This window comes from Nelumbo nucifera, chromosome 8 (genome assembly GCF_055504915.1).
Source record: "Nelumbo nucifera cultivar China Antique chromosome 8, China Antique-T2T, whole genome shotgun sequence".
NCBI lineage: Eukaryota > Viridiplantae > Streptophyta > Magnoliopsida > Proteales > Nelumbonaceae > Nelumbo > Nelumbo nucifera.
Window position 1 is genome coordinate 27,439,890 of NC_142656.1, and position 25,600 is coordinate 27,465,489.

A 25,600-nucleotide genomic window follows, 5' to 3' on the forward strand; every position below is an offset into this window, starting at 1 on the left:
ATTGACAGAAAACAACCAATAAACCTAAGACATAAGATGAATAAAAGCAGAAAGAACCACACTAACTACACACAAATAAATCGAAACACCACATCTATGTAACTAGATGACTCAAGCAACTAACACCATCACATAACATACCTATTAATCAAAACAAAGGAGTTGAAATTCATTCCCCATACTCCAAACAACCACAACATGCTGCTGTATGAGCAGCTTTGTTTCCATTGTGACACACAAATTGAAATTAATATCCAATTAGTTACAAAGGTATTGAATATCCATCACTACGCATAAGCTAGTGGTAACTAAGACTCATATTTTTAAGAGTTCTTACATTCTTCATCAATGTTTCAAGTCAACAAGAACTGCTTTTTGATCTTATGAAGTCTTGTGGCAACTTCTTTCATGGTAATCCTATCTTCAGGCAATTTTCTTGAACAATCCAAACATAATTCCATGATGGAGACAAAACTTTGTTGTCTCGTAGGTGAATCATTATTTTCTTCTCTACTAATAAGATTTTTGTCAACTACTTTCATTACTTTATTTGGGAGAGACATATGTACCCATTTTCTTAGACTTAATTCTCCAACAAACATTTCATCTAAAGGCTTCTTTCCTGTAAACATCTCCATCAACATGATCCCATAGCTATAAACATCACAGCTTGTTGAAACTCTTCCTTCAGACCCATATTCTGATTGCACCATATCCAACAAATTATCACGTGAAACAAGAGTAGTAAAAATAAAAACTTCTTTACAATTGTATAACTAAATAGTATTATGCAAGTAATTAAAAAAATGTCTCTGAGAAGGTTGAATTATTAATCAGGAGTTCATTAGATTGCATACCTATAACCATGCCTAATATGCACAATGGACAATATGAAGAAATAGATAGAAAAGTGGAATTTGATTTAATCAGGAGATATTGGATGGAATTTGATCCTTCATTGAATCTTGGCATTCTCACCTCACAGATCTATACTATGCCCAAGTTCTATAATTTATAATTTACTAGATCCAATGTTTTAAAATGTATATGAGAGATTGGACTGGTCAGTATAGTATTGAACAATTAAAATAGGATGTACTGGTCCAATGAAATTAGTATTATTGCTAAATATATAACCGGTATAATATATCAAACCAGCCCAAAACCAACCTAGAGGCACAAGACACTAATAAACTCAAACCTTTTTTTTAATGAGCAAAGAAATGAAAAAGAAAAAGAAGAAAATAAACAAGACAAAGGCTTTCAACCTCTCTGTCACTTGTACCCTAGCACCACTTTGCTTGGAGACCGGATCTGTGCCTCACACCGATCTCACACATACATCCTACTATGCATTGGGAACATCTCCCGTATTTATAAGTTATTATTCACGGGAAATGTTCCCAATGCACAGTGGATATGCCTGTGAGGCGCCCATGTGAGGAGCAGATCCCGTTCTCCTTGCTTGAGTCAGAATCACCTGCCAACAAGACACATTTCAACCCTCCACCAATGTAGAAGTGCTACCTGGTTAGATCTTTCTGTTTTGCGTATATAAACAAATTAATTCATTATAATTACTTCTTTTTAAGGATAAAACAAACTTTGCAGTCTCAATTTTAAAAGTTTATTATTTCTTGAGGATCAATTAAACAATATGCTAATGAATTTAATCCTTTTTATAGAACAATCTTAATGAAATCTTTAATTTTTAGTCCTATACGATGAACTAATGAAATTATACAAAACGATAATTAGAACTAATTCTTAATATAAATAATAAAATATTAATAGATGAGCAAATCCCTTAAGCATTTATATAATACCTATTTTCTTTTATTCGTGAAGAAATATAATACCTATTTTCACAAAGTACAAGTTGCATGCTTGGACATGGAGTAACATGAATGATAATACCTAGAATTTGAAATCTCAAGCATGTTAATGACAGATTAAGAAACACAACCCACACGCCTAAAAGCTTGTTGATATGGAACTATGATAAATGGGCGTTGTTTTGCATCTTTTATTTGTAACCATGATTTGCATTTATGAATTTTTACATTGTCTCATTAATTAGCACTGCATATTCATAGAACAAATTGTGTCCATGAAAACTGATGCAAATCTTGTACAACAAATTCCTCCTACCAAAATTCTACTTGGAGATCTCATCATTTTTCTCCCTACCTTACTGATCCCAAATTAAATAAATACCCTTTCTCCGAGAAAACCTTAGTCTGGATCACTTGCAACAAAATTCATTTCAACAACATGATATCACACCGCACATCTTATACATGGCAGTGTTTGAGTCATATCCTAGTCATCCAACCTTGCCATGTGTACACCACACCCAACGAGTTCGGCCAGATACACATCGGCCACGTTAGCTGTATCTCTCAACACTCACTAGACAACAACACAAATTGACAAAATTCACGGATGGATAAACTCCAAGACACTTTGGGCTGTAACCCATGAGGAGACCCGGGGAGAGCGAAGTCCCCACGTCAGCAGTATCTCTCAACACTCACTAGGCAACAACACAAATCGACAAAACACACAGATGGATAAACTCCAAGACACTTCGGGCTGTAACCCATGAGGAGATCCGGGGAGAGTGAAGTCCTGCATGGACAAAGATAATGACCCCCATCAGGGAAGCCAAAGTCTTCCCAGAACCCTGAGAAGAAGCCCCATCTCTTCAGAACCACAAGGAATCAATCTGACTACAACACAAACACTCATCTATTTAACGGCATCCTTCCGTTAAGGTAAAGGACCTTTAACTCTCCACACTCTAGCTCTCTTGCTCTCTAACTATTCTCCTTGGCTCAGACTAGGTTGGCTTAATCCACCTCATCCTCCTATTACTAACTTGAGCATCCAAGTGTCTTCTCGAGAACCTCATCCTTGGGCCTTTGACTCTTTCCTAATTGCAAATCTCCTTGGTGCACAACCTTGTCCTTCCACCTCGGCTTTGCTTAGTTAGCAGGTTATTTGCTACACGTTTGGTTAGATAGACCTCGGATCAGATAGCATTAGATTGGTGCTATCAGTGAGAACCAACACAAAAAACCTTCAGTTTCCTACCTTTTCTCTCCTCGTGCATTGAAAGCGATCATGCATCCCAAAAGCACCTCCGACCACTCTAGCACTTAGTCCCCATCTCGAGGATCCCATTCTTGATGTAACTCTCTCAATGAGAGGCTTGGCCGTAGAATCCAGTGAACCCCAAAGAGTTCAATGCCTTAGAGTAGAAGTAGATGGCCTCATTGTGATGATGGAAGAGTTAGGGCAATAGGGATACACCCCAACAACACAACAGCCAATCCCATAGGTGCCTACTATGGCCCATCCTCATGCCAAGGACCCTAAAAGGTGCCCAATAGATCATTCAAAGCCTAAGCTTGAGTGTAATCAACCCCAGCCATCTTAGAAATCTAAGTCCCAAGCTCAAACCCGAGACAATGATGCTCACTCTTGACCCCACCATTCCAACATCCATACCCCTGTCAAAGAATGCCTCGGTCCATAAGTATAACACCACCGAAGACAACCAAACATGCAGACCTTAGCACCAAGATCAGGGATATGCAGGAGCAACTAAATGAGTTGAAGCAAAGACATGTTGACCAAAGAGCACCAGTCGTAGAAGCTCGTCCCCTAAAAGAGTCGCGACCTTCAAAGGATCTAGTCTTCACACGGGAAATCATGGACAAGATACCCCCTACAAAATGATATTCCCCTTAGTTCAAAAATATGATGGTGCCTTAGACCCTGCCGATCACCTAGAAGGGTTCAAAGCCATCATGCTTCTCCACAACACTTCTAAAGCCTTGATGTGCAAGGCCTTTGCTTCTACACTCCAAGGTGTCACTTGGCAATGGTACGCCACACTCCCCTTGTGATCGATAGCCACCTAGGACCAATTTGAAGAGCCATTTCTAGCACAATTCACAAGTAGACGTCGGCACTAGAAGACCTCAACCAATCTCATGCAAACATGACAAAAGGAGGGTGCATCCTTATGGGAATACTTGGCGCAGTTCAACACCGAATCCATTCAAGGCAAGAACTTGAACTATTATGTGGCCATGGCGGTCTTAATGAACAGTTTGCGGATGTCTAGATTTAGCTTCTCCCTACAAAAGAAGCCCCCCATTGAACTAGATGAGCTCATGGAGCATGTATAGAAATACATTAACATTATGCAAGTTCAGGCGTAGTGCAAGCAAGATTGAAAAGACCGACACAATAGGAAGCACAAGGATAGGAGTGATAACCGAATTGAAAATGATCACTAGAGGACAAATCACTACATAAACCGAAGGCCAAGGACTCAACCCTTGACCTTCAAGAACTTCACTCAACACTACTCAAACTAAGGTGCTATTGTAAATCCACAACCGTCACTTCGTACAACGCTTGAAGAAGTTGAAGTCTCATGGAAGTAGGACCGGGGACAAGTAGTACAAGATTTACCGAAACCATGGCCACGACACCAAAGATTGTTAGGACCTTCACAACCACATAGAGGACCATGTCCAAAGAGGGGACCTCAGGCACTTTGTGGATGACTGTCGAGCACTGAACAGAGATAACTCAGGTTAGGGGTGAGCATTATTCAATTAAAACTGAAAAAATGAACCAAAAAATTTTGATTGAAGTTTTTTTAATTTGATTTTTTCAATTTTTTGTTATTTTGGTTTTGTAAAATTTTGGTATCAGTTTTGGTTTTCAGGTTTAGAAATTCGGTTAACCAAAAAAATTGAATTAGTCAAACTTTATTATCTGTAATATATATATTAACATATAATACATATATAATATGTATAAAATATATTATATTGTATTATATTATGTATTAAAATATATAATTTGTTATACACATTGTATAATATATATTAAAATATATATAGTGTTGAAATTCGGTTTTAACCAAAATAATAGAAAAACAAACCGAAAATTTTGGTTTTCAGTTATTTCAGTTTCGGTTTGGTTTTTCATTTAAAATTTTGGTTTATTCGGATCAGTTTTTAACCGAATAAACTGTTTGCTCACCCCTAACTCAAGTTGCACTAATGTGCTTGACAACCGAAGTCAAACTTCAGTTGGAGTCGTCATTGTCATCTCAAGCAAGTCAATGACGCTCAGAGAGGAGAGCCCCTTAAGCGAGGAGACTACTGCCAAAACTAGTTGAAATCCTTGTAACTAATATTTGAACAATAAAAGTTAATTCTTGATGATATGTGTTCAACATACTACACACACCAAGCGCCATCCACAAAGACCCAATCGAACCCTTGGGACTCCTATCTCAAACTAGGCATAGTGGGAACGGTGTCCCCGCCAGTCATAGCCTAAGGACAACCAATGAAGACCTCTCAATGGCGTCAAAACAGCCTTAAGGAGCCTAAGACCCATGGCAAACCTCTTGACCTGGTGTTGAGGGAGTCGACCAAGCACCATAACGAACCCACTAAGGATCAACCAACCAGCCCCGAGATGACTAGGCTCCATCAAGCTCCCTATGAAACCTAGGAGCTTGGAAGTGCCTTGACCAACTAGCTAGGCTTAGGGGTAGACTACGCCACCAAGTTTGAGACCACGACCAGCCTAAAACTGAGGCTACCTAACCATTAAGCACCAGCCAACCTAAAACTTCAACCACCTAGCCATCATGCCCAAGACCTCGACCAACCTAAGACCAAGATAAACTAGCCATCATGCCCAAGACCTTGACCAACCTAAGACCGAGGTAACCTAGCCATCAAGCTCGAGACATCAGACAATAGAAGGCCAAGGCCATTTTGCCAACCTAGGAAAATCAAAGCCAAAAAATTCCCAAAGTTGGTTCCTAATCAGTTGAGCAATACTCAAGTTCAAGGAACTAGCCACCCGAAGACTAAAGCTAGTTCCTAATCAATCAAACGTACATCCCAGACCCCAACCTCCCTAAGGACCTCAACCAATTTGGCTTCACATTCGATCCCCTCGACCTTGGCCTCCCCGGCCTTGGCCAGCTTCACACCACCTTTGGTTTCCCAAATCTTGGCCTCCCTAAGGACCTCAACCAACCTAACCTCACCTCCAGTCTCCATGACCAATATGGCCTCACCTTTGATCTCCCAAACCGTGGCCTCCTCGACCTCCTCAACCTCCCTAGGGACCTCGGTTAATTTGGCCTCACCTTAGGTATTCCCGACCCGGCCTCAACCAACTCAGAATCGCTTTTGGTCTCCTCAACTTTAGCCTCTCCCACACCGTCAAAGTCTTCAACCTCGACCATGTTGACATCGATCTCCAACACAACGAGCCCAACGACCTCTAGTTGAGGTATTGGCTTAGACTCATTACTCGAAGCAGAATTACTGGAATGGAAACAAAAGGAATAAAAGAATGAGAAAGAAGACATCTTACCGAAGTAGAGAGCGCCAAGCACCTGAAGCACTAGACTCAATTAGGCCAAGCCTCGATTGGTACTAGAATTTTGACAAGAGTTCCATAGCCGAACATCTGAAGCATTCATCCTCAAGACCTCATCCAAGCACTTCCTCCTTGACTTTAGAACGAGGGGACTAGTGTTTGAATCGTATTATAGTTGTCCACCCTCACCACGTGTACGTCACACCTAATGAGTTCGGCCAGATACACATTAGCTATGTCAACAGTATGACTTAGCACTCACTTGGCGATAGCACAGATCAGTGAAACTCACGAATGGATAAGCTCCAAGACACCTTGGGGCATAACCCATGAGGAGACTTGGGGAGAGCGAAGTCCTACATGAACAAAGATAAGAACCCCTATCAAGGAAGCCGGAGTCTTCTAAGAACTTCGGGGGGCAACCCCATCACTTCAGCCCTACAAGGAGTCAATTCGACTACAACACAGACACTTGTCTATTTAAAGGCATCTTTCCCTCAAGGTAAAGGACTTTGAGCTCTCTACAATCTAGCTCTCTTGCTCTCTCACTATTCTTATCGACTTGGACCAGCTCGCCCCTTACAACTTTGCTTAACCGACCTCATCTTCCTCGGCCCTCTGACTCTTTCTTGATTGTAGATCTCCTCGGTACACGACCTTGTCCTTCCACCTCGGCTTCGTCCAGTTGATAAGATTATCTTTTTGCATGTTTGATTCGGAGCACTGCAGTTCGACACACCTCGAATCAGACAACATCAAACAAGTTCCACTTTTATGGTGGGTCCCAGTCTCATGGTGAGATGTGCGGTCTTAAATCGAGTTGATAAGGGGTTGGAATGTGTTTTGTTGGTGGAAAATCCCAATTCCCTTTTGATAGCCAGGTTGTTGAATTTAGATAGCCTAATTCTGTGCCCTTTCCCCTACCTCAACATGGAGGAAACATCATGTTACCTTCTGTTTTATTTCCCACAAATAAACAACATGAAGTAAAATCCAAAGCAAATTAAAAATAAACCAGAATTTGCATTCATGTCAGTGCACCTACACTCCCATTGGAGCAAAATAAAATTGTACTACAAACAAAGAGCTCTAAATTACACTAACAGTTGTGTATAGATTGAATTGGCTATTACCAATTTCTATGTTCGACCAAAACCCAACTATTTGTCTAGTTTGGTTTCTAAAGAATTGCTCTTTATTTTATTGGGATTGATCATCTAAGGCCGAAACTGCAGGTTGTTAACTAAATGATGAAGATAAGGCTTATCAAAAAAAGAAAAAGAAAAAAAAAAACTAAATGTTGAAGATAAGCAATGACCTATGACGATAATGAAGATGATTTATAGAGCTAAACATATTGGCCATGCATATTTGTATATAATAACAGTGTACTAATGATAGATTTTGTATGCAAGTAAAACTCTTACCAGGTGCTACGTATCCTATGCTTCCCAAGGTCTTCGTTTGTGCTATAGATTGATCATTTGCACTTAAGATCTTTGCAATGCCAAAGTCACCCACATGAGCTACCATGTCTTCATCAAGGAGGACATTACTGGGCTTTAGATCACAATGCACCACAAGCTCTGTTAGGTTATGGTGTAGATACTCCAATGCTGAGGCAATGTCAATCATGATATTTATTCTTTGGTGGAGATTCAAGAAATAGTTCTGGCTATAAAGCCATTTTTCAAGGCTCCCCTGTGGCATATATTCCATGATCAAAGCTCTAAAATCAAGATTGGAACAACTGCTGATTACTTTGACTAGATTTCTATGCCGAACATTACGCAACACCTGGCATTCAGCATCAAAACTTTTAATTGCTCCCTCAAGTTGCAGATCCAAAACTTTCACAGCAACAATGACTCCATCAGACAATGTAGCTTTGTAAACTGAACTGAAACTCCCTGTTCCAAGTAAGTTTTCATGATGGAAGTTGTTTGTTGCTTGTAGTAGCTCATAGTAGGAAATCGTTCTATGCTCTATTGCATGCAATGGATCAACATTTGGGGGAATATCATTCTTCCTTTTCATTCGACGTTTCAACAGCAGAAACAAGAGAGCAAAAATGATTGCAGAGGAAACAATGGTAGGAAGAACAAATTTAAGCATACGAAATTTTGTCTTTCCTTTTCCTGCAAAATGAACGGTACAGGTTGGGACTTTAAATTTTGATGAACCACAAAGCGCTTCATTCCCTAGGAAAGATTCTGACGTAAAGTTGGAAAATGGCCCTCCACTAGGAATTTCTCCTTCAAGCCTATTATGTGATAGATTCAGATAACTGAGAAGCAAAAGTTTCTCCATGGACTTGGCAATGTTGCCTGATAGATTATTAAAAGAGAGATCCAGGTACTCCAAACTCACCAAATTACCCAATGATTCTGGAAGAGGACCTTGAAACGAATTTTGTGAAAAGCTCAAATGATTTAGCCTTTGGATATTACCAATGGTACCAGGAATGCTACCAAAGAACCGATTCCCAGATATATCCAGTTGCACTAAGGTCTTCATGTTTCCCACTGCTGCAGGAAGATTCTCATGCAAAGAATTATCTGACAAGTTCAAAATTAAGAGATTTGGAATAGTCCATAGGCTGAAAGGCATTGGAGATGTTAACATATTGGACGATATGGAGAGCTCTTGTAGCTGACGGAGATTCCCTATGCATTTTGGTATTTGTCCAGAGAGCTTATTATCGAAGAGGTCCAGTTCACCCAATTGTGTCAGAGAACAGATCTCATTTGGTATGGATCCTTTTAGGTTATTTCCTTCAAGATGCAACCTTTGAAGCTTCTTTAACCCTTTTATCGTTGATGGAATGGTCCCACTGATATCATTGTAATCAAAACCTAAAGCGATTAAATTGCTCAAATTACCAATTTCTCTAGGAATACTTCCCCTAATTTGGCACCCTTCTGCCACAAATATGCTAAGAGAAGTTGATAAATTCCCAATAGAATCGGGAAGGATTCCATTCAGCTGGTTTATCCCTATATTCAAATGCTCTAAGAACCTACAATTTGTTAATGAACTGAGAAACACAAGTTCTGGAGTGTTTGGTTGATTAGTTAGTTGGTTACCCACTAAGTTGAGAAACTGGAGTTGTTGCAGATTCCCCAACGATGTCGGCACTGATCCACTGAAGGAATTCATAGCCAGGTCCAGATAAGTTAACAGGGAAGCATTTGTGATTGAAGCAGGAATTGGTCCGCTAAGGCTGTTATTACGTAGGTACAATTCTTCAAGTCGGTAAAGATTTCCCACATTTGAAGGAAGATGCCCAGACAGGCCATTATCATCTAGGCCAACCAATTCAAGAGTTGAAACATTAAAAATCTCTTGTGGTATTGATCCCGTAAGATAATTCATGTGAAAGTTCACCATTTGGAGATTTTGAAGGTAACCCAATTCTTGTGGAATTTCACCAACCATGTAGTTTTGACTCAACTCAACTATAACAAGATTTGAAAGGTTTCCTATGGATGGAGGAATGGTACCCGTCAAGAAATTCATGTAGCCAGAGAAGCGCCTAAGGTTGGACAAATTCCCAATTTCTCTAGGTAGGCTTCCAGTGAAGTTGTTGATATATAATCCTAGATCTTCAAGCCTTCCACACTGACATAAACTCGACGGAATTTGGCCACTGAGTTGATTCATGCCAAGATAAAGCCCTCTCAGGTTCGGAAAGCTATACCCAATATTCACTGGAAGACTACCAGATATGCTGTTGCTTGTGAGAGACAAATACTGCAGAGTAGAGATGTTGAATAAGGTGGAAGGAATGGTACCTGTTAGATGGTTTTCATGCAGAAGTAATTGTCGCAAGTTATGAAGATCTCCAATCTCCAATGGAATGCTTCCTTGTAGGCTGTTGCTGTAAAATGAGAGCACTTGTAGCAAGGATAAGTTGCCGATGGAAGGTGGGATAGTGCCATTGAGACTATTATTTACAATGGCTAAGACACGGAGATTAGGCAACATTCCAAGCTCGCTTGGGACACCACCAGTGAACTGGTTGACTGAGAGTGAAATTTCTTCAAGTTTCCGGCAGTTTGACAAGCTGGGTGGAATCATTCCATCTAACTGATTCCTGGACAAGTCGATTCGTTTCAATCGAGCTAACCGTCCAAGTCCATTGGGCAAGTGTCCATGGAAACTGTTGTTGCTGAGGTCGAGTTCTGCAAGGAAGGAGAGGTTGCAGAGTTGCGGCTCAATGGTGCCTCCGATGCCCATGTTGGCAAGTGTTAAGGCGGTGACTCTTTGCCTGCGATGGCTGCAAGAAACGCCTATCCAATCACAGAAGGAGGAGTTGGTAGTCCAGTTATCACCCAAGATGTTATCGGGATCAAACAGCAAGATCCGAGCTTTGAAGGCTAGCAGAGCGGATTGATCAGTGAGGTTTGTGGAATAAGCTGTGGCCAGCCATGGAATGCATGAGCATAGCATGCTAACAAGAGAGATAACAAAATAATTCCCCATGATCCTGATCACGAATCGCTCTCTGGTACAGCAGAGAGAGTTTGGAAATTTGAGCTGCAGCAAATCTGTATAAATAACAAGTGGTTTCATGATTCATCTCCACTTTCTGCACGTATTGTTTGTATTTCGTGGTAGAACCGCAACCAGGACTTGTTCACTGTTTTCTGGTTCAAACTGTCTATAGGTCACCAGTTTTCACTGGTTTTTTGGGATTTAAGATTTTGGGGGTGTGACGAAACCAGCTAGGGCCCTGGTCATGGTTCGACTGGTCCAACCAATATGTCAGTCCGAATGCATTTCTCCATCACAGGTTCTCCTTCTCAATTATTAAACTGCAAGGCATAAACACCTAAATTATTTTATATTAAACTGCAAGGCAATAACACCTAAATTATTTTATATTTTAAAATGGTCGATTAATATCAGTGCATTAATATAGGCCATTAAAAAGTATCCAGTCAACATAAAGAAGTCTTTTTTTGTTTTAAGTCCAAATCCGTTGGCATTAAAGAAAGGAAGAGGATAAAAACCATGGCCATGACTCCAAGGGTCAATATTGCTCCTCTTCAAAACTTGAGCACTCAAAATTCAATTATATTCTCCATTTGATATATGTAACAATTCATCACTCATAGGTTGACGGATTCACATTTGTCAAAAAAATGATATTATGTTTCCCAATTTTACAACCAAATAAATAATCTACAAAATATTTTAGGCCACTAAAATGTTGTACTACGTCAACACAAAGATTGTCTTTTATTTAATTAATCCCAAATCCATGGGCATTAATGAAGTGGAGAAAGATGATGACCTTGAGAGTTGAGACCAGCGTTAGCGTTAAATATTGCTCCACTTTAAAAGTTCACCACTGAAAAACTCAATCATATTCTCTACTGGATATAAAACATAGCTGACTCATATATAGGTGTTGGATTCTCACTTATCAGAAATGATACTCAACTAATTCCAATTGCCATTGTTATTCCGGCCGGAGACCAAAAGGAGAAAACTTTATACCTCAGGTATAGTTGCAATAGAAGAAAAGTTAAGGAATTTTTTCAATTAAAGTTTGTTTTCTTCCATTATAAAGATACCGTCTTTTACCAACCTCTTCATATTACATAAACCCTCATTTAGGTTCCATATACCTTCAACCCATGGGACGCTTCCCTTCAGGTGGGTTGACACCATGCTTCTGTCTGGAACCATTGTCGTTGTTCCAAAAAATGGTGCTATTTCAGTGTCATATCAGAAAAAACAGTGCTTCAGAAAACGGGTAATTGTTTAGAACCATTTTTCTATAAAAAACAGTGCTCTAAGCCATACCTCGGAAATTGGGAAAATATGGCTTGGAGTAACGTTAAATTTGGGGTTTCTTAGAACTGCAGCTCATTGCTGTCAATAGGGCAATGATGTGACACTCACTGGATAATGGGTACCAGTGTTGAGAGCATTGGTATCAAAAAGAAAAGTTGTTGTTGCTCCAAAAAACGTCCTACCTAACAACAATGATTCCAAACAAAAAAAAAATAGGCAAAAAATGGTACTTCCAACCACACATCAGCAGCTGCAGCATGGATGCCAAACATATACCATATTGTTAAAATTCACTAAAATATGCCAAGGGCCATGAAAACTTTACACTTTCAGTAATAGTCACACATCACACACCTTGCCAATGAATTAACCATGCCCCGAAACCCTAAAAGCTAAAGTAGCTAGACACCTCTTATTCCAGGTCTTATAGAACTTCGAAAGCTTCAGCTTTGCATCAGTTAGGAATCACCCGTTCACGAGGACATTTTGGTCCTTTCAGATATTTAAAAATAAGTTGACTAAATTGGACTGTAGAAATGTGTCGAGGACAAGATTCAAAAACTATGCATACCCTCGTTGCCCAAATCTAAGCTCAAATGCCCATTCAATTCAAGGTTGGTTGGTTGAACAAACCATCAACCATATAGAGTGAATATCAAATCGCATACCCCATCTAATGTGGACTATCCAATTGGAATCCCAACTAATTAACCAGAGTGAAAGACCATACTAAATTGAGGCACTTCATATATAGTTGTATATATCTTAACTAAGGTCAAGTTTGGCCAACTTGCTTATAAGGTCAACGCATGGATGGTTAAGATGGTTAGAACAATAAAAAAGCATTTCAAGTGGTTAAATTCACATGTTTAGGCGATTCACGCTATTTTTAGGAATGGCCATTGTGATTGAAATGGTAGGAATTTGAATAGGGAAATACAGAATTGCAAATGCCATCTCTTGTGGGACCTGTAGTGTCCTTAGGTTTCAAGGCAAATGAGATGGGTAGTTCATTTTGGTTTTTCTTCAATTGTTGGGCAGTAGTTAGATTGATAAAGTACTCAAGTTACAAAGTATTTTGGCTGAAGTAGTGATCAGCCAAGTTTTTAGGACCGTGTTTGGAAGGAGTGTAAATACCGGTTCAGTGCATTATTTTTACCCCTGTCCACGATTGACAGAGAACTGGCCATTCTTAGTCTCTCTCCAAATCCACGTATCACTTGGTCAAGTTCCCAATCATAAAAATTTCTTCTGAAGTAGGGTTCCAGGAGTTCAAACTGTAACTGAACTAATAACAATATACCACCAACACCTCCTGATTCTCTGCTAGCTGAAACAACTGAGGAAAGACACTGCTAAGGGCCTATTCCCAGACCAGTTATCTTTCCAAAACTTCAGCCTCTGCCTTGTTCCCACCTTAAAGGAGATTCCTTCCCTTAAAAGTGGGGCCACCTCCATGCTTTTCTTCCAGATAGAACAGCCCAAAGGGGATGGGTCAGACCTTGTTACCCATCCACCACTCTCTGTACCATATTTCACTGCCAGCCTCTGTATCAGTTTGAAGTCAACAAAACTTGCTTCTTTATCTTATCAAGTCTTGCAGAAACTTCTTTATCTTAATTCTCCGGAAAACATTTCGTCTGTAGGCTTCCTTCCTGTAAACATCTCCATCACCATGATCCCGAAGCTATAAACATCACAGCTTGTCGAAACTCTTCCTTCAGATCCATATTCTAGTTGCACCATACCCAAGAAATCATCACATCAAACAAGAGTAAAAACAAGAAGATAGAAATCAGGGCATATGACTTCTCAATTGTAAAATTAATTAGTGTTTTGTGATTAAAAATAAGCCCCTGTAGAAGAAAGGAGGAATGATTAATGAGGATTGAGGAGCCATTATATTGCGCGCATACCCATAATCATACCAGCTGATATGAAATCATCAGCATTGGATGGGTATCCACTTAAAATAAATACCCACTTAATTGTTACTAATACATCTTCTCACTCAAATTTGATTGCTAAAAAGTGTTGGGTCATTGAATGGTCCTTTACCGAATCATGACCACTTATTTTTGCCTTCTTATCCTTTTTTTCTTTTCCATTTTAATAAAATTTTTATTTTACTTCCTAAAATATCCTGATCACCTCACCTGACCAATCCACCCTATGACCAAGTTCTATAGGCTACCAGATCCAATGTTTTAAAATGCATATGAGAGATTAACTTCATTAGTATAGTGTGGAAGAATCAAAATGGATATCATGCTCGAATAAACAATAGCAGATCGGAATTTTGTTTTTTGAAGTTAATCAAACCCATAGGTTGGGCTGCAAATGGATTGTTTAATTTTAATCACATTCAGATTTGAATCCATTTCTATCTGTGGACAGATGAGTATGACCTTTGTAGTATTTCAATTTAATGTTCATTAGGATTAAGTGGGATTTCAGATTTAGATATAAGCCTATTTTCTTACTATTTAGTTTCTAATTTTGTATTTAATCTATACATTTATACTAGTTTCGCGAATACATAAATTAAATATAATATGGAATTTATATATGTTAATAGAAAAATGTAGAATTATCTAAACCCACTTTTCATAGTAGCATTATCAATAATTGGGCCCCGTTCCCTTTTTGGTAAATTATTTATCTGGATAAGTATTTCCTGAGAAACACTTACCCAGGTAAGTGAATTTACCCATGTTCTTTTATTTATCAGGTAAACAAGGCAATGACCATTTTAGCCATAGAAATCCATTATTAAAAGGGACATCTTTGCCCCCATTCAAGTGTTGGTAGCTTTCTCCCTATGCGGGAAAGTTATTTACCCACCTAGGAGATGGGTAAATAAACTTTCCCTGCTCTTCACATAAAGCTGAAAATGAATATGGGATTCTTTGTTAATGGGAAGCAAAATCCCATTGACCAACTTTCCCCTCTCTCCAAATCCAAAAAAAGAAAACCCCCTTGGTGTAATCATAATATTTGGCTGACAAGCTTGAGAACAAGTCTGGGAATGGCCCCAAACCCCCAGTATGTGTTTGGGTGGGTAGTCCTTGGATTTGCTGAATTTCTACATTTGGGCCTGTTTTTGGTTTTGTTTTTCGTTCAGAATGTGCATTATTGGGCACTTCTGTCTAAATGGGCCTGGTTGGTTTTAGTCTCTCTTCTCTTTATTTTATTTGAGAAGGTGTTGTATCTTTTCTCTTTCTTTCAAATGATAGGAGAACTCTCAGTCTCAAAAATGATGGTGATGCAGAAAAGAGAGTAATTAGGAATTTAGGACTAGCAATTCGTGATGATGACAAGTTGCCAACTGGCTCGTTGTAGCAAAGACTTTGGGCTCAAACCCCCACTATGACCAGGGTTATGGGAGTTCGGCTTCAGTCAGGGCAAAGTTCATTTGAACAGTCTTTACTGCCATGCATTGAGAATATCTCAGTACTTGTGTGCTTTATTTTATTGGGAGATATTCTCAATGCAAGGTTGCAAAAGGCTGTTAGAACAGTGTGGGCACAGGTTTGCCCTGATAGAAGCTGATCTCGGGTTATGGGGGTCCTGGCCTTACGGGTAAGGTGGTTTTTCTTTTTTTTCTTTTTGGTACTTGGTGATACTCACAACTAATAACCCCCTCCCCAAAGTCAGTGGTTTGCAAAGAATCAATCTGTGTTTATGCTGGGTGTTGGACTATTGATTCAAAGGCCATACCAGAGTGAATAGAAAAATTATTGAGCAGGCTGAAGATCATGGTCAAAATATTCATAATACTGTAAAATTTACATTGATGCCCAAACATGCCCCATATGCACATCTCAGCATGCATTGAGAACATCTTTTATACTTGTTATTAGGAGATATTCTCAATATATGATTGGAATATGCTTTGGGTACTGGCACACTCTATAAGGGTGCCGATATGAATTCAATGTTGTAGCTGGAGCCAAGGATTCAAATCTTTAACTTGCGATAATTCATTTGTCTAAGCAAATCACCCTAAGCTCCACAGAGGATTGAGCCAAATTGGGCATTGCTTTTCCTAAAAGCCACAAGCCTAGAAGTAGTTACCCATCACAAGCATATATTGTACATTCTTAATACAAAGATTAAGCCCCTATTCCAAAATGGATTGAATTGCCAAATCATATCCCAATATCTTGGTACAACCAAGAGTCCAAGACCTGACATGACGTTTGGTCTACTCTTGTTTTTAAAACACTTTTTTTTTTTTTATTATTGTTGGAATTGATTATTTAAGGCCAACGACTGATGGCAGGTGGTTGTTAATCAAATAATGAATATAAGAAATGATGAAGATGATGATTTACACGAAGATAAAAAAATTTGGCTATGTATTTACAATAATAAATAAGAAAGTAGAATTCTTACTAGGTGCAATGTATTCTATGCTGCCCCAGGGTCTTGGTTTGTGATTATTTGCACTGAATATGTTTGCAATGCCAAAGTCAGCCACATGAGCTACCATGTCGTCATCAAGGAGGACATTACTGGGCTTCAGATCACAGTGCACCACAGGCTCTAAATAGGAAATCAGTAAACATCATCTGATTTCTGGGTCGTAGCCCTTTCTACACGTCTTCTTTGTTCTTTGTGAACCGCGTCCTCTGCCCCCCAGTCACTGATTGAAGTCATCTACAGAAATTGTCTTATTTTATGTTTATATATTTGACAATTGAGGTATGGTTCTTATACCCAATCCACTTTTGATTTATCGTTCTTTTAGACCTGCACCAGGGTTAAAAGTTAAAACCGCGGATCACGACCTTTCAATTTTGAAGTATTGGAGTGGCCATTAATATTTTTTTTAGTAATTGATAATTTAATAATTGCCTTCTAAATGATACACTGTTAGGTGGCGTTTGATTGCAATTTTCAGAGGTTTGTATCTGAAAATGCTATTTTTTAGACCTCATCTCTTGTTTGGTTTTACCTCTTAAAATTAGTCCGAATCTTATTTTTAGATCTGAAAATAATAGACTTTGGATTGGCTCTTAATGCGCCCATATGTGTTTCAAAGCCGATGTATATATAGTCCAAAATATCATTACAATATTTTGGAAATGATGCGAATTGCCCCTGATAACCCCAAACCCAAAAAACCTAAACATCCGACCTCTCTCTCTCTCTCTATCTCTCTCTCTCTCTCTTCGCCCTGTCTTTCTGCCACCGCCACTGCAACTTGCAGCAGTGGCTCTCTCTCATTATTAATAATTAATTATTCATATTAAATTTACTTGTGTTATTTATTAATAATTAATTATTTTTATTAACTAGTAATTTTTAATTATTTCATTAATTTTAAAAAATTATTTTATTTTTTATTTGTGTAAATTAGTAATTATTAATTATTTTAATATTTTTATAGTCATTAATTTATTTTTTAATTTTAATTGTTTCATCTATTAATTAGTAATTATTAATGTATTATTGGGTGGGTTTTGCATTGTGTGAACCAATTTGGACAAGTTGATTTTTCGATTCATGCAAACATGTTTTCTTTCCTCCATATCATCAAAGAAGGGTGTTTCACGGCTTTCGGTGTATAAACCTTTTCTTTTCTTCTAACGTGAAAAATACTCATTTGAAAGGGCTTTCAAAGAGATTTCATAAAGTGGGCCTCACACAAAGCTCTGTGGAAATAAAAGCAATAAAGACATACGATCGAAACTTGTAAATTACTCAAAACACATAATTGGCAAAACAGACAAAGAACTTGACATGCCTAGACTTCTAAAGTCTCTAATCCTCTTCCATCCCATCATCCCATCATCCACCTTAGTTTTTGGGACATGGCTTCCTGAAAGAATTCGGATAGAACAGATAGAGCAGAAGAGTGGAATTAAAGAGGGAAGAAGAATGCTAGAGGAAAATAATATTCGAACAGATTCAGATAAATTAGGACCGTTAGGCTTTATCTTATAGATCCTTTATCTCATTGTGGGTTTCAGTAGGATTACGACTCTTGATAGAGTCCTTATTGCCGATACGCCCCCTCAAACTCAATGATCGATCAGAAACGTTGAGTTTGGTCTTGAGGGAGAGAAATCGGGGCCAACGTAGTCCTTTAGTGAAGATATCAGCGAGCTGGTCGCAGGAGGATATATGCCGAAGCAGTAGAGATCCGTTTCTAACTTGATCTTGGATGAAGTGATAATCTACTTCAACGTGTTTGGTTCGAGCATAGTAGACCGGGTTGGTAGCCAAGCAGGTAGCCCCAATATTGTCACACTACAAGACGAGTGGAGATGGTATGTGAATGTGTAATGTGTAATTCCCTAAGGAAAGATTGAAGCCAGATGACTTTAGCAATGAGATCAGAAAGAGCTCTAAACTCGGCTTCCATACTTGAGCGAGCAATTGTGGGCTGCTTGTGAACTCGCCAAGAAACCAGATTAGATCCAAGAAAAACTGCAATACCCCCAGTTGGGCACCTATCATCCTGACACTCCACCTAGTCAACATCACAGTAACCATGGATAGAGGGGGAGCAAGTAGCATAAAAATTCAATGAATCAGTAATCATACCCTTCAAGTACCTTAATATGCATTTGACAAACTCCCAATCAATTGGGTTTTGGAGGAACTGACAAGCCTTGTTGACACTAAAGGCAACGTCTGGTCTAGTAAATGGTAGCATATTGAAGAGAGCCAAAAATGCTGCGATATTCACTTGGATTTTCAAGAGGAATGCCATCATACTTGGAGAGAGAAATTCAATGGAATGGGAGTAGAGACCGGCTTACAGCCTTCCATCTTGCAACAATGGAGTACATCCAAAATGTATTTTTGTTGGGAAAGCTGAAGTCCTTTAGAGGTAAATTCAGTTTCAATATATGCCCCAAAAATAGTGAAGGGTGCCAAGGTCTTTGATAGCAAGACCGGCTTACAGCCTTCCATCTTACAACAATGGAATACATCCAAAATGTATTTTTGTTGGGAAAGCTGAAGTCCTTTAGAGGTAAATTCAGTTTCAATATATGCCCCAAAAATAGTGAAGGGTGCCAAGGTCCTTGATAGCAAATATGGCGGCCAGATGTGAAATGAAGCGAGAGATAGCATCTACACTATTTCTTGTAACTACCAAGTCATCCACATAAATGAGAGTGTACAAGATAATGTTGTCAGTATAATAAATGAACAAGGAAGATCAGAGTTTGCGGCCTTAAAGCCCATGTTGTGAATGGACTAACTAAGTTTTGAGAACCAAGCTCGAGGGGCCTGTTTGAGACCATATAATGCCTTATTGAGTTTGTATACATAATTAGGGAATTGAGGGTCCTCAAAACCCTAAGGTTGTCTCATATAAACATTTTTGGATAATTCACCGTGCAAGAAAGCATTATTCAGGTCCAGTTGGCGAATGGGCCATTTATGAGAAACAGCATGTCCTTATGGTAGTGGGTTTAACAATTGGGATTAAGGCCTCTCCACCATCAATACCAAGTTGTTGAGTAAAACCTTGAGCTACAAGGCGGGCTTTGTAGCATTAGAAGCTACCATCGACATTTTGTTTGATTTTATATATCCATTTGCAACAAATAACATTCATATCACTAGTATAGGGGACCAATGTTCATGTACCATTTTTCATGAGAGCATCAAATTCTTCACTCATGGCTTTACGCCATTCAATATGTAAAGTATATGCTTCGGTAGAGGAAACCCATTATACTCACAAGTAATAGATGTCTCAAGCAAAATAACATCATCATACAATATAACACATCAACTAACAAAAGAAAAGGAGGGATTGATATGATATGCATTCCCCACACTCAAAATAACCACAAGATTTTGCCACATGACCAGTTTTGTTTCCATTGCGATGACAAAACAACTGAAACATAATATTCGTTGAGTTACAAAGGTGATGAATATCCACTGTTTAAACTAACTGATGACTAAGGCTCTCATTTTAAGGGTTCTTACATGCTTCATCAATGTTTCAAGTTGACAAAATTTTCTTTTTGATCTTATTAAGTCTTGCAGAAACTTCTTTCATTGTAATCCTCTCTTCAGGCAATTCTCTTGAACAGTATAAACTTAATTCCATGATGAAAACAAAACTTTGGTGTCTCAAAGGTGGATCATTTTCTCTGCTAACAAGACTTTTGTCCACGACATCAATTATTTCACTTGTGAGTGACATATGTACCCATTTTCTTAGGCTCAAACATCTCCATCAACATAATCCCATAGCTATAAACATCACAGCTTGTCGAAACTCTTCCTTCGGACCCATATTCTGCTTGCACCATAGCCAAGTAATTATCACATGCATGAAACAAATAGGGTTAAAATAAGAACTTAGAAATTAACCAAGGCATATGGCTTTTCAATTGTTAAAGTAAACAGTATTAAATTAATAAATAAATTCCCTATACAAGAAAAGTGGAATATTTGATCAGAAGTTGCCCTTAAATTACATACCTGTAATCATGGTTAATATGCGCAAATCAGCATTGGAATTACGATGAAAAAGCTAGAAACTGGATTTTGATTCAATCGGGAAATACTGGATTGGCATCCACTTAAAATGAATACCTAAGTTGTTTCTAATAAATCCTTATCACTCAAATTTGACTGTTAAAGATGTTGGGTTATTGATGTAATTGTGCAGTTTGAATGTCTTGAAAGGCCCATCTATTTAGTTTAAAGCAAGGTTCAAAGTATCGACACGTATCGGCCCATATCGGTCAATACATATCATTCTGAGACCCCTCCAATATGCCCCTACAGTGGGTGTATCAAGAGTCGGATCAGTTTAGGGTGTGGAGGAGACCTAAACCGGCTCCCAGAACCAGTTACAAAAAAAAAAAACAAAAAAAAAAACAAAACAAAAAAAACACTAAAAAGCTGTATCGATTCGCCCGATATGCCCATACCGGTGTATCGGGCATATCGATATTTTGAACCTTGGTTTAAAGTTTAATTTAACTTTCATGCATGACCAGACTATATCATGTTTGAAGAAACAAATACTGATTGGACTAATTCTTTTCTGCCATGTTAGTCAAAACTTGGCTCTAATATATATATACTAGTAAGCATTTAAGTGTGTTTGCACATGGCAGTATTTCTAAGACAAAACTATTTATAATTCATGGGCAATTAATTTTTGAACGGTTACAAGTTGGCAGTTTCTGAACAGTTATAACTGGGTAGTTTCTGAATTGAGAGTAAAAGGCATATATGCCCTCTTTATGCCCACTGCATTCTTAGACAAGGGAATAAAAAACGTCCAATGAAAATTCCAGAGAAAAAGGGCATTCACTCATTTATAGGTAGTATAGATATAGATATATGGATATATGCTTATTTGCAATTATTACTTTTGAAAACATAGAAAATTATAATCAGAGGTTGTGACTGTAAAGAGAAGAGCTACCCGGTCTACTCTTTTTTTGTTTTGTTTTATTTAGATAAACATTTTAATTCATTATGACTATTCATTGTATTATATATTTTAAATGGATAAAAAAAAAATTCAATCTTTAATTTTTATAGATTCTTTTTACTTGAAGATCAATCAATGATATTTATAAACTTCATCATTTTTATAGAACAACCTCAAATCTTTAACTTTATTTCAATATAATGAACTAATGAATTTATACGAAAAAGTAATATAATAATAATTTCTAATCTAAATTATTAGCACATGAGTAAATTAAGAATTTTTAGATATTAAACTTACTAAACTAAAAAAATAGATCTCAGATGCTTGAACATAGATTACCATAACCAATAAGAAAATTCCAAGTCTCAAACATTATTAATAACAATTCCTTTTTGTCTTACAAACAAATACTAGCAAATATGCACGAGCATTCCAAAAAAACATCATCATAAAATATGGCTTTGTTCTTGATAAGGATCAACAATGAATTTCTATTGATGATAAAAGAGTATCAAATTCTATTTAAAGAAAGATTATTAAACTAAAATTTATAATATAATAATGTAATAAACATACCAAAATGAAACCAATAGTAGAAGCTGAAGAACAATGGCCAAAGATGGAGCTCTATGCCAGTCTTAGGCTGCATTTGGCATTACTTTAAGGACTTATCTCCTTTTTGCTGTTAAAACGTTTTTAACAGGCTGTAGTAAGAAAAAGAATTAGGCAGAAGACCCAATAGCAGTCGAGCGAGGGGCAGAGGTGGGAGGGATAGAAAGGTATCAGGGGTGGATTTTATGTTTGTATGTGTATAGTCTTATGTTTTGGTTGGAGGCAGATATTGTTTTCACTCCGGGCCTTAGTTGGGCTTTCTTGGTTGTTTGGGCCATCAGTGAGGTTTCGTGCATTTGTGTTGCATCTAGTTTGCCTTTGGTGGGCTCACTGCACGCAAAAAAATGGACATTGTTTTGCATCCTTTTGATTATATTATGGCTCACACTATTATGGTCTTATCTGAAACGAAATTTGAACATTTCATACTCGTTTGCACTCATTGGTTGTGCAAATTCTGCAGCCTAAAAGTTGATGCAAAATTTGCATCACATTCCTCTTGCCTCAATTCTCTAACTTATAGGCTATACAAGATTTGTAAAGGTTTCCCTACCTTTTCCTTCCTCTCCCTACATTTTTCTTCAAACCAAACATAGCCATAAAGTGGAGCACTCACTATTAATGAGTCTTTTCTTAAGGAATAGACGAACCTTTTGGAGGTCTACTAACCTAACCACGGAAAGCCTGCAGTTATGCTGGTTTGATCCCATGCCTCCAGTTTTGGAGGGAATGCCTAATGGGTCATAGGTCCCTACCATACATTCAGCCTATTTACACTCCCATTTGTTGCTCTGTTTGATTTGAAGGTAAATGTAGGGAAAGGAAGGGGAAGGTTAGGAAACCCATAGAAAGCTATTTACATGTTTCCCTTCCTTTCCCATGCCTTTTCCTTCAAACCAAACACAGTATTAAAGGTAACCAATCTACGCTACCTTTTTGTGCAATACTGCATATAGACCTTTAACGGTTGTGTATTGAATGACCTACCTTACCTTCCAAATCCAATATCTTGATTCAACTAAGACCAGTCTAGTTTTTGAAACATTAGTACTAATTTGTAATTAAGGAGATAAACATGTTAACTAGCTACGTATGTATAATAACAATATATTAATCATAGATGTTGTATAGATGGAAGTAGAGAACTCTTACCAGGCGCAATGTATCCTATGCTGCCCAGGGTCTTGGTTTGTGCTTCAGATTGGTTTGCACTTAATATCTTTGCAATGCCAAAGTCACCCACATGAGCTACCATGCCTTCATCAAGGACGACATTACTGGGCTTCAGATCACAGTGCACCACAGGCTCCAATTGGTTGTGATGCAGATACTCCAGCGCCAAGGCAACATCAATCATGATGTTTATTCTCTGGAGGAGATTCAAGAAATAGTTGTGGCAATATAGCCATTTTTCAAGGCTCCCCTGCGGCATGTATTGCATGATCAATGCTTTGGAGCAACTGCTGATTATTTTGACTAGATTTCTATGCCGAACATTACGCAACACTTGGCATTCTGCATCAAAACTCTTAATTGCTCCTTCAAGGTGCAGATCCAAAACTTTCGCAACAACAATGATTCCATCAGACAGTGTAGCTTTGTATACTGAACTGAAACTCCCTGTTCCAAGTAAGTTTTCATGATGGAAGTTGTTTGTTGCTTGAAGTAGCTCATGGTAGGAAATCATTCTATGCTCTGTTGCATACGATGAACCAACAATTGGTAGGATATTTTTCCTTCCCATTTGACGTTTCAGTAGCAGAAGAAAGAAAACAAAAAGGATTGCAGAGGAAATAATGGTAGGAAGAACAAATTTAAGTGGATGAAGTTTTGTCTTTCCCTTTGCAGCTGAATAAATGGGACAGGTTGGAACCCCCAATTTTGATGAGCCACAAAGTGCTTCATTCCCCAAGAATGATTCTGCTCCGAAGTTGGAAAATGGCCCTCCACTTGGAATTTCTCCTTCAAGACTGTTATGTGAAAGATTCAAATAACTGAGAAGCGAAAGTTTCTTCATCGATTTAGGAATGTTGCCTGATAGATTATTAAAAGAGAGATCCAGGTCTTCCAAACTCACCAAATTTCCCAATGATTCTGGAAGAGGGCCTTGAAATGAATTTCTTGACAAGCTCAAACAATTTAGCCTTTGGAGGTCACCAATGGTACTTGGAATGCTGCCAAATAACTGATTCCCGGGATATGTCCAATTGTACTAGAGTCTTCAAGTTTCCCACTTCTGCAGGTAGACTCTCATGCAAAGAATTATCTGACAAGTTCAAATATAGGAGATTCGGAATAGTCCATAGGCTTAAAGGCATTGGAGAAGTTAACATATTGGACCGTATGAAGAGCATTTGTAGCTGACGGAGATTCCCTATGCAATTCGGTATTTGTCCGACGAGCTTATTTTCAAAAAGATCCAGTTCCCCCAATTGTGTCAAAGAACAGATCCCGTTCGGTATGGATCCTTTTAGGTTATTTGCATCAAGGTACAATCTTTGAAGCTTCTTCAACCCTTGTATTGTTAACGGAATGACCCCATTGATTTCATTGTCAAATAAACTCAAAGCGATTAAATTGCTCAAGTTACCAATCCATCTGGGAATACTTCCTCCTATTTGGCACTTTTCTGCCTCAAATAAGCTAAGAGATGATCATAAATTCCCAATAAAATTTGGAAGGATGCCACTAAACCGATTACCTCCTATGCTCAAATATTCTAAGAACATACAGTTTGTTAATGATCTGGGAAACACGATTTCTGGAGTGCCTAGTTGACTAGTTGGTTGGTTATGCGCTAAGTTGAGAATTCGGAGTTGTTGAAGATTTCCTAATGAAGTAGGTATCGGTCCATTGAAAGAGTTCCGAGCCAGGTCTAGAAGAGTTAATTGGGAAGCATTTGAAATGGAAGCAGGTATTGGTCCACTAAGGCCATTATTAGCTAGATACAATTCTTTAAGTTGGTGAAGCGAATGTCCAGTATTTGAAGGAAGCGGCCCAGACAGACAGTTAGAATGTAGGTCAGAGATTTCAAGAGCCGAAATGTTAAAAACACCTTTTGGTATCGATCCCGTAAGAATATTCCCTTCAAAGATCAGGAGTTGGAGATTTTGAAGGTAACCCAGTTCTCGTGGAATTTCACCAGTTATGTAGTTTTCACCCAAGTCGATTAGCATCAGATTTGAGAGGTTACCTGTAGATGTAGGAATGGTACCTGTCAAGAAATTCTTGTACACAAATAGGCGTCTAAGGTTTGACAAGTTCCCAAGTTCCCTAGGTAGGCTTCCGGTGAAGTTGTTGAGATATAATGCTACATCTTCA

General features: G+C 38.3%; 2 protein-coding genes across 2 annotated transcripts; both read right to left on the reverse strand.

The window, feature by feature from the left end:
- Positions 1-146: 146 nt before the first annotated feature.
- Positions 147-10,930, reverse strand: LOC109115272 (uncharacterized). Its single transcript, XM_088893733.1, has 2 exons — positions 7,860-10,930; positions 147-700 (listed from the first exon to the last, which is right to left on the reverse strand). Exons 1-2 carry the CDS (start codon positions 10,915-10,917, stop codon positions 354-356), a joined length of 3,405 nt encoding a protein of 1,134 aa, XP_088749859.1. The 5' UTR covers positions 10,918-10,930; the 3' UTR covers positions 147-353.
- Positions 10,931-19,930: 9,000 nt separating this feature from the next.
- LOC104605458 (putative LRR receptor-like serine/threonine-protein kinase At3g47570) lies at positions 19,931-24,836 on the reverse strand. The gene is made up of 2 exons (XM_088892506.1): positions 23,432-24,836; positions 19,931-20,512 (listed from the first exon to the last, which is right to left on the reverse strand). The coding sequence occupies exons 1-2, from the start codon at positions 24,294-24,296 to the stop codon at positions 20,400-20,402; spliced, it is 978 nt and encodes a 325-aa protein (XP_088748632.1). The 5' UTR covers positions 24,297-24,836; the 3' UTR covers positions 19,931-20,399.
- Positions 24,837-25,600: the final 764 nt, after the last annotated feature.